General features: G+C 36.4%; 1 protein-coding gene across 1 annotated transcript; it reads left to right on the top strand.

Moving 5' to 3' along the window:
* Window positions 1-281: 281 nt before the first annotated feature.
* Window positions 282-10,105, top strand: LOC145482633 (uncharacterized). Its single transcript, XM_081461242.1, has 6 exons — window positions 282-550; window positions 2,452-2,517; window positions 5,912-5,997; window positions 7,633-7,750; window positions 8,236-8,294; window positions 9,926-10,105. Exons 1-6 carry the CDS (start codon window positions 371-373, stop codon window positions 10,029-10,031), a joined length of 615 nt encoding a protein of 204 aa, XP_081317368.1. The 5' UTR covers window positions 282-370; the 3' UTR covers window positions 10,032-10,105.
* Window positions 10,106-10,109: the final 4 nt, after the last annotated feature.

Raw genomic sequence — 10,109 nt, 5'->3', positions numbered from 1 at the left:
ATTCTCAAAGAAGCATTTGAAACCATCGTACAGTCATTAAAATGAAGAGCTCAAAAGAGCAAACTTCGATCTGATGATGCATGGAGAAAGAATTTTAAATGTTTTCATTTTTTCTGGAAGGTAGAAAAATGGTATAGAACATGATCTATTGAAAGAAAAATGGGGGCTACTTATTATCAAAGATTTTAAAATCCTCGTTAAGTTATATATAGCAATGACCAACTAGAATTATTCATAGCTATAGATGACTCACTGTGATTTATTCAACGAGAGGAGTCTGGTGTTAAGTGAGTTGTACCGAGTTTCCTTTTGAGCCCGCGATTTTCGTAGACAAGTAGACAGTAAAGTATTGAAAAGATAGTCGAAAGATATGGATTTGGAAGGGAAAATATCTGCTCTTAAGGATTTTGCTTCTTTTGGATCTAGATCGAAAAACGGCTCGTCTTCTTCCGGGAATATTCAAAATGGTCAAAGTTCTAATTCTTCCTCAGCAAATGGTTGGGGAAATTGGTTTGCAAAGGGAGAGAAGGACCCAATTTTACCATCATTGGTAGGCCGTTTATCGAATGGAATTTAATTGTTAGTCTGTGCTGATCTGTTTCAACTTGATACTACTGTTTGAAAAAGGTTGTAATAGTAAAGTAATTGTTATTATTGCAGTTAACATATAGAAAGAGAGGCTGTTGTTTCTCCCTCTATTCTCTTGCACATGATAACTAACAAGTTAGATTCTGAATAATCAAACTTTTGCTGCTTGATTTTGTTGCTATGTAAGTGTGAATGTAGTGTATGTATGTTGTAATGTAGTGTATGCAGATCTAGTTTTCCCCTTGGCTAAATTAATTTATTATGCTTCCATTTACCAGAAAGCTCTTGACTTGCCACTTTGGTCAGCACTCACATATGAATTTTATTTCATTACGGCTTAATATTCTAAATTTTTACTATTTTCATTACTTTACCTTATAAAATGTATGTAAATGCCCTTTATAGTGTAAGTAAAGAATTGAATTGAAATGCTAGGGGTGGTGAATTGTCCTTCAAAAACTCTGGATCTCACAAGATTTTAGTCAAATTTTATGGTTCTCGCAGACTTGTTTTTTAGCAATTATGCGAGTCTCCAGGGGCAGATCCAGGACCTTTCTAAGGAGGGGTGCACCACGTAGGATGACGAGGCAAACAAAATTTAAAAGCGTGTATGAAGAAGGCTTAATCTCGGGGGGGGGGGTGCGTACCCCCTGCACCCTACCCTTAGATCTGTCCCTGGTCTCACACATAACTTTTAAATTTAAGTATTTAAACTTGAAGGGTACTTTGTAAGACTGCTGTAAAAGCTCATTCTCAACCCTATAGCTCTCTCTGGGGCTTGAATTTAATTAGTGGATATAGTAGGCTTGAGCAAGTCACAACTGTCCACACTCTAGCATAATGCTTTCTGCAGGTTTCAGCTTGTAGTGCCATTTAAAGTTAGGCTTTGCCCTTTTACTGACTTGTCTATTCCAGTTTAGGGTTTACCACTGGGGAGATAGGTTAGGCTTTGGTCACGCAATGGAAATTCTTCTGTAATGCGATCATGGAGGGATGATCCCTCCTTTATGCCATTTATTAATATGTGGTTACAATGAATGGCAAAAAAATTTTTCTGTTAGTTCAACTGCTATCAACTGATGATTGATTTTGACTGATATTGATTGTAGCTGTTGATTTTTGATATGATTTATACAATGTACAATGTACAATGTACAATGTACATGTATCAAGTGACTACTTCTGGATATACACCAGTGTTTTCGCCAGAGTGTGCCATTACGGGAATCCCGCGCTGCAATCAGAGATGGCTCCCAGAAAAACTAGAAAAGGGTCAGTTTGGCCCTTTCCTTTTACAAGAGCTCAGGCTTAACACAGGCATAGTATTTTAAAAGCCATCCCAGGGCTCGAAATTGTGACCGATACGGTCGCCAATGCAACTAAAATTTCATCCTTGGCGACCAAAAACTTCCAAATGGCTGGCCATGTTTGAAATTGCCCCATAATGCAATGCAAACCCTTGATCATTGACTATGTCATGTATACCTAAGGACTGTTCTCTGGTAATGTACGGATCCTTTATACTAGTATCTGATTCAAAAGAAACTTTATTGAGTTGAAACACTTCAAAAAGCACTTATTAAATTTTATCACAGATCCTAATAAACTGCTTTATTTTCCTTGGTACCCTGATGCATTTTTTCCTTCTGTAGCTTTCAATTTATTGGCCCCTTTCCTAGAGAAATTGCCCCCTAAAAAAGGTCTTCAGAGGCCACTTAGACCCTCAAGTAAAATTTTCTGGCTGAAACACTGTACACACTCATACCCCAAAGCACGTAAATTTGATCTTCTATGTTGGTGATACTTGTATGTACAACTTTATTTAATTTGACTTATTTCATTATTTCGTTTATTTTTTTGCAGTCTCAAACTCAGAGAATCATGGGATTCTTTCTTTTCCTCTTGTTGGGAATTTTCTGTTTTGTAATGGTAAGTTTTAAACATATTAATAGGCTCTTGAATCAGTCTATCAGCTGACTGTTGGCCATCAGGTTACTGACTGGCTTAACTGACAAGTTACTGCCAGTTGGGCAACAGATGGTTGGCAAATGTGAAAATGAAAGAAAGTTGTTTTTATCTTTAGACTATGTTAAACAGTCAATACGTCAACAACCAAAGGCAGGGTTCTCCCGAAAGTTTGAAGTAGAGGGAGAATAACTTTGAGTAGGCGGTGGACAATGCCAGTAAAAAGACGTAGAGTGGTTTTATCAGGGTGACATGGAGGAGGGGGCCCGCCTATTATTAGGGGTCCAGGAGCCTCTCCAGAAAATTTTGAAATTGGGGTTCTAAAAAGATTCTAGATTGAGGTTTGACATTTATTTTGTTAAAAGACAAGTTTTATGTGGCTTTAACACTGACAGTGCTAAAGGTGGAATTCATTGAATCTGCTGAAGCTTGTCATTGGTAACTGTTGCAAGTGCAAGCCTGTAATACTTTGTGAAGTTTCCTGTGGATTTAAACTCAGAATTTCTTCTGATTAAGCGTGCGGACCATCATCGACTTTTTGAATTTGGGTGTTCGTTCATGATTTCAAAAGTGATAAAATTAATACATTCAAACTTAAACTTGACATATTTCGGAAAAGTTTCGCTTTATAATATTATTGAAGGCTTTCATGCAAAAAGGGCGTATATAGCATTTTGGGTTGATTTTTATTTTTTGCAGGATCGAGCTAATTTTTGGCAGACTGACTTGTTTTGACATGAAAAGCATTGTCGCATAATTGTTTTAATTGATTTGCGCTTTGTTTTCGAGAAATAACGTATGCAAAAAAACTCAGTTTTTCTGAGTGGCATCTTTTGGAGCGAATCGTTTCAAGGTGGATTTTGCCGTGGTGCAAACTTAAACAGTTACTTTTAGCAGCTTCGACAGCATGGTTTTTTTTAAATACATGTTTTGATTTTTGAAAGAAGTAGAGAAATAGAACGGAAAAAAAAAATCGACTGACCTCGTATTGAACCGGTGCCACAGCAAAACAAACTCGAATCCGGCCCGTTCAGTGCCTTATTCGCTTGCGCTAATGAAGCAGCAGTAAGAGAATTGCGTAATTATGAATAATAAAACTAGCAGCAAATACCACGCTTTGGTGATTTCATCGTTTAGCAAAACAAAGGTTTCTTGTCTTTTTTGCTCAACAAAAGATCTCCAAAAGATACCCTTGGAAAACTGAGTTTTTTTTGCATACATTATTTCTTGAAAACGAAGCGCAAATCAACAAAAACAATTATGCAACAATGCTTTTCATGTCAAACAAGTCAGTCTGCGAAAAATTAGCTCAATCCTGCAAAAAATAAAAATCGACCCAAAATGCTCTATACGCCCTTTCTGCATGAAAGCCTTCAGTTAAGCCTTGAAAAAGTGCATGTATTAATTCATACTTCCCTGCTTCGACAAGCTCACCAGTTTTATCTCACTCTCAAATTTTACACAAACATCTTATGGCTTCCAAGTTTAAAGATTGTGTAAGATCTTGCAAAGTTTGTTTCTTTTGTTGAAAGAATCTTCTTTTATTATTTTTTTTTTCAAATACATTGCAGTTATTTGCTCTTGAAAATCCTCCATGTGTGAGCCAAACACTGGGTTGTATGTTGTTGTTTTAAAGAACTAATTAAATTACGCATACATTCACTGGAGATTAAAGAACTTATTTTTATTTATATTTTTGAAAGAAAACAACTTACCTTCATTTGTGTCATCTCTATTTCTTTTCAATTTGTCCCAGGCACTGAGCAGCGATTGCTGGGTTTTTCGCTTCATTTTCAGAGGAACAAGTGACCTTTAACCCTGGCTGTCAAATATTTCAGTACTGCCGTCACGGCTCGGTGCCCACATCACATTTTTGTTGGCAATTCTCACAGCCCGAATGATTTCAGATTTCTTTTATCCTACAGCTATAACAATGGTATTTTTTAATCACTACGCATTCGTTGAAAGAAAATTAGACATACATGTATAGTATTTGGTCTTAATTTTATTGATGGATAGGCTCACATTGTTACAAATAAAAATTATTCATAATTTATTTACTTTGAGTAGCCGTCACGCCAAGGACAACTAGACGGTGAATTTCGCCAGTCGCCGGAGCCTACGGAGAACTCTGCAAAGGTCTTTTAAACAACAGATCAAACTTTGCATAGTTACCATCTTAACATTGTGTGGCTCGTTCTACCAAGCAAGATCTTCAAATTATTTTAAACTGATCTAACTAGACTGTCAAATTACTTCTTATATTACAGATCACCTCAAAATCTTTTGAACAAAACAGTTGAACCCTATTAATACATAAATGGTCACCAACGGGCCATACTAACGGGGTTGGGTCCAATTTCCTGACTGGTCAAAATTGAGTGGCGTCTTAATAGAATGACATATCAAAATTGCACTTCTAAACGACTGTTCTTAACAAGCATCTGGAATGCAGATATAATTTTAAAAAAAATTGAAACTTCAGTCAGAACATAACTGGTTTAAGTGGCAGTATAAACAGAGGGAAATTATAAAGAATTGTACAGGTTGGGATTTCAGAATGTGGCTATGGGCCAAATTAATGGGGTGGCTACATTAATGAGGTTTTCTCACAAGAAAATGTAGGGGCATGTTGCCGGGACAAAAAAAGGTGGCTGTAATAACAAGGTGACTGTAATAATGGGGTGATCTTAAGGTGGGGTTCCACTGCAAAAGATATTTACTTAGCAGTAAAAGTGTGAAATTATCACGGTATTATTTCTTTTTAAAAGCTTTCTTTTATGCCATGTATATTTCATGTGTGTGTCATGACTTTGATTAATGACTGGAATTTCTATTTACGATAATATTGATGATGGCTTTTAAAGCTTCCTTTTTTTCCTTCCTCCTAATAAAGTTTTTTCTACATGTAACCTTATCATTCAGCAATAGTCTCTGTACATGCAAAATCAAAATTAAAATTCAAAAGGTACATCTTGCAAAAAAACTGAATCTGTTCAGTTTTACGTTATAACTAGCCACAACTCCAAGGTTTATCATTAAACTTGCTTCTCTACCATAAGAAATACTTTTGCTGGGGACTAAATCTGAAACTTAGGGGCCAGCTAGCCCCAAGGTTTTTTCCTTGAAGTCGAACCCTGTGTAGCAATTACTTTCTACAATGTTTGAGCAGTCTTAAATAAAATATGAATCAAAAGTACCATTGATGTGGGTGAGTATTAGAAGGTTAAACTTAAGATATTTATTCTACAAATTCTATAGTTTAAGAGCAATTACAATAATCAAAAGAAATTCAGTATGTGCAATGAAATGTTTGCCTTTTTTGTTATAAACACTCATCATTAGTGGTTTACCCTAGGCTGGCTTTATTGCACCTGTCATGATACTAAAGGCAAGGAAATTTGTCCTCCTGTACACAATGGGAAGTCTGTTTACAATAGGAAGGTATAGTGATAGTGGTATATTACTTGTATTATAACTCAGTATCAACAGAAGTCATTCAATTCTTTCACTCCTCTTGCCATACATGTAAATTGGAAGAATTAATTAAATGCATAAGATGATTTTTGCTTCATAGTTTTTTGGTAATTGTGAAGAAGAGCTCCCTGAAAAAAAGCAAAAAAAACTGTTGGCCGACAGGTTACCAACAGGCTACCGATAAGCTACCGACAGATCACTGACAGGTCACTGACAGGTTACTGGAGTTTTCTAAGAGAGAGAGTTTGCTGTAGAGTAGACACAAATGGCAATAGAGTAATAAACCCAATCAAAACAGTTTCAAAATAATACCCAAACCCAAATATAAATTATATTAATACATCTTGTCACTGGCCTACCAATTGATGGTCAGCATAAAAATATTTATCATTAAATACTAAAGGACAAGAACGAGGTAAGTGGTGCATATTACTGACAACTTACCAACACCTTACTGACATCTTACCAACTGTTGGCGGTCTGTCTGACGTCAGTCGGACGTCAGTCGACTGTTGGTCTGTGCTTTGGCCAACAGACGTCCGACATTCGGGTGACAGACGGGCAACAGTTGGCTGGCAGGTTTTCTCCAGGAGCTGTTCTTCACAATAATTATTACCAGTTTTCCAACATTTTCAAGTTTGATAAAATAATCAAGACAACATTAACATTCAGAGCCCATTGACTTCCAAGGCAGTAACATGTGACAAGAGAGATTTTTGAGCAATGTTTTGCCATTTTGAAAATATTTACAGGGTTGTGGGTAGAATGCCTGAGCACTTGGGACACTTGTGTACAGACTGTTACTCATTATAATTTTGGATGGTGCTCATACGCAAAATGTTAACTTTATCAGCAATTGGAGAAAATAGTTGAACAAAATGTTTTTCAGTTACAGTAACCATAAACACTAGTAGTTAAAGCGGCTCAGTCACAGTTTGCACAATTTGAAAAGTTTAGCCTAAATTTTTCAAATTTGTTGTTTGCAATCCGTGTCAATCTTCGCCATCCTTGGCCATCCTTGTTCCTTTATGGTTTATTATTATCTCTTTGCTGTTTTTCTATCTTAGTAAACTATTATTTTCAGGTTTCCTTCCATTTAAAGGAGATTTTGTACGTGGTCAAAAAAAAAAAAAGACAAAACATTGTGACTGCGCTCCTTTAAGTTGCACCGGTTTGTCAGTGTTTGCATGGTACAATGTGTTTGCCTTGAAATTGAAATTGTTTTTATGTATGCCCATCAAGCTAGCCACTATAACATGGAGAACGAATAAGCAAGTCAAGACAACAGTTACAGAAAACTAATGACAGTCTGATAAACATGTTAATTGATTCTCTGCAGTTCAAATGTATGAGCTTTCATATATTCACTTGAAAAGACGTTGCTTGTTCTGTAGTCTGCTTTCGATCAAATAGGGATTCAACATTGAAACCAAAACTTACTTTCAATTGTTAATAAATCATTTACAGCAACATCTTGGTTACAATGTTATATTCTATGTACAGTGTGTCATGCATGGTCACGTGACTGTAATTAGCCAATACATGTAGATGTACTGTTTTATTTTTGGTAAACACAGCATGCTCTTTTCTGTTTTGTTTCAGTTTTTCATTACTTTGGGGTCCTGTGAATCATGTCAAACATTTGTGCTCACTTGAAAGACTTCCTTTCACTGCTGCTTACTTTGGATCAATGTTTGCTACACTTTACATGGCTATGATTGTAAGCATAGCTAAATTTAGAATATGACATCTATTATTACATTGTGTTTTAACTAATCGTGAAACAGTTGTCAGCTTTTACATGTAGGTGGTTAATGTAGTGGCCTTAAGGGTTAGTGTGGTGGTCTCTGAATCTACCTGTGCGGGGCTCCAGCCCCAGCTAAAGATATTTTGTTATGTTCTTCTCTTGGGCAAGACACCTCAGATGTATAACTGGGTATCAGCAAAGTTAATGCTGGGGGTAACCCTGTGATTTACTTGTATCCCAACCAGGGGGGAATAGATTGAAATACTCCTAGTCACTTTACGTTTTGGAAACCAGAGATGAGATATCTGATATCTGAAAAGTGGCAAACAATTTTTAAGATAACCAGTTCTGTAATCAAATGCTGAAGTTCTTCACCCAGTAGTTCTTTAAGTTAGAATGTTCAACTTTCATTCATTCTATATGGAGTTTAACAAACGTACTTTTAAATTTTCTTCCAGGTAAAAAGCACAGTATTAACAGCAGTTTTTGCTGTAGCACAAATCCTTGCTTTAATATGGTGAGTTGTTTTTCACTCAGTGAAATTAGGGGTCTCAGTGGTGAATAAATGAGTATCTTGGGCATTCCATAATAGGCATTTATAAATATTGGAATATAATATGGAGTACAACGGTTACACATTCATGTAACTAAAATTGTTACTTACGTAGCATGGGCATGGAATATGTGCAGAGGCTTATAAAGCTACATGTACATGTATAGCCTTTTGTACACATTGCGTGCCTATGTTACTAGGTAATGAAAGTTACGTTGTTGCTGAACATAAATTTGAAGACTGCTACATTTGTATGTTTACATGTAATAGCCAATGTAACAAGCAAGTTTTGTATCCTGTCTTTAAAGTCACTGTAATCCTTTCAGAAGGAGGGAAAATTTGTATATGTGCTGTGGTTCAACGTTCAATGTTGGCATTGCTCAATTGATGACCAATCCATAATCAGTCAAATGTCATTGATTGTCACTGATGCACTTCATTGATGCAGACTCCCCTCGTAAATTGTGATTGCAATACATTTTAACCTTTAACTAGGTTTTCACGAGTGCATCTTTGGACATCTGTATGATATTGTTGAATGTTTTGTGTAGATGGTGTTAAGCAGCAATTGGTTTTGTATTGTAACCCAGTTATTTATGAAAGTCTTTCTAAGGTCACACACTGATGGATGGGGGTTGTGACAAATGTTGTTCTTGTTAGTGTATCGAGGTGGTCTGGGTTGTGATGGTGAGAGGTGATTTCTCCAAATCATTATTTACGCTTTGCTCCATTGTATAGTGAACGGTGTTGTGTGCAGGACAGAATGAAGTTGTATTGGTATTGGGATGACATTGTCATTCCTGTCACCAGATGTACTTGTTTTGAGTTATCTGCGAAGGTCATTGTCAAGATTGCATGACTTCAGCTGGACTATCAGTTGCGACCCTTCACGAATCTCTCCAGCAGCTGTTTTAGACATGACAATTTTAGATTTGGTATTTTCCAAGCTGTTCAAGAGAAGAGAGAGGTCTTAGAAAATTCCGTTTCCCTGTGTTTTCCAGGAAAAGTAAAAAGGTCTCTTTTCTTTCCAACTGGAATAGTCATTTGGTGATCTTTTTATACCAAGTAAGGATCAAAGTTGCTGCTTTCCTATTGGTCCTCTCTAAAACAACTGGGTCAATCAGCAAAACAGAACAGGAAAAATGAAAAACACACACACCTAGACACAAGGAAGAAGGAGCAGGGGCTCTTTAGCGCAGATACTGTTCTGACGTTAAAATTTCTTGTTATATTTCTGCTGTATTCTGTAGACGTTTTTTTAAGTAAGGTTAATCGCTGTTGTTAAAGTACATCATAATAAGAGAGACCATAGATGTGTTTTTAAGTAAACGCATTAAACAAATAACCGATGTCAGTGAAATAAAGTGATTGATTACTATTGGAAAATGTGAAATTGGTAAAATGGATAATCAGTGACAATCAATGTTATTTAATTGATCAATTCTCATTCCTATGAGAATACCAAATGGTGCTAAGGGTAAAATTGAACCACAACATTCAGTTCTGCTCAAAGGCGAAACTGCTCGGTAAACTGACGTGTTATAGATTCATACTAGCATTCTAGTAACTGAAGCCTGTTCTCTTTTTCCTTCAAGGTACTTTGTCAGTTATATTCCAGGTGGTACAACAGGCATGAAGTTTTTTACAAAGCTTTTTTCATCTGCTGTCACAAAGACAGTTTCCAGCACCCTTCCTGTTTAACAGTGACCCGTGCCTTGTGCAGTATGCTATCTATGGGGTCTTTGAGATGCTCAGAACTGGTTGATTAGTCTTACTACA

The sequence above is a fragment of the Orbicella franksi genome, chromosome 3 (assembly GCF_964199315.1).
Source record: "Orbicella franksi chromosome 3, jaOrbFran1.1, whole genome shotgun sequence".
NCBI classification, from domain to species: domain Eukaryota; kingdom Metazoa; phylum Cnidaria; class Anthozoa; order Scleractinia; family Merulinidae; genus Orbicella; species Orbicella franksi.
Note: the sequence above shows the minus strand (reverse complement) of the source record. Positions and strands in the feature narration are given on the sequence as shown.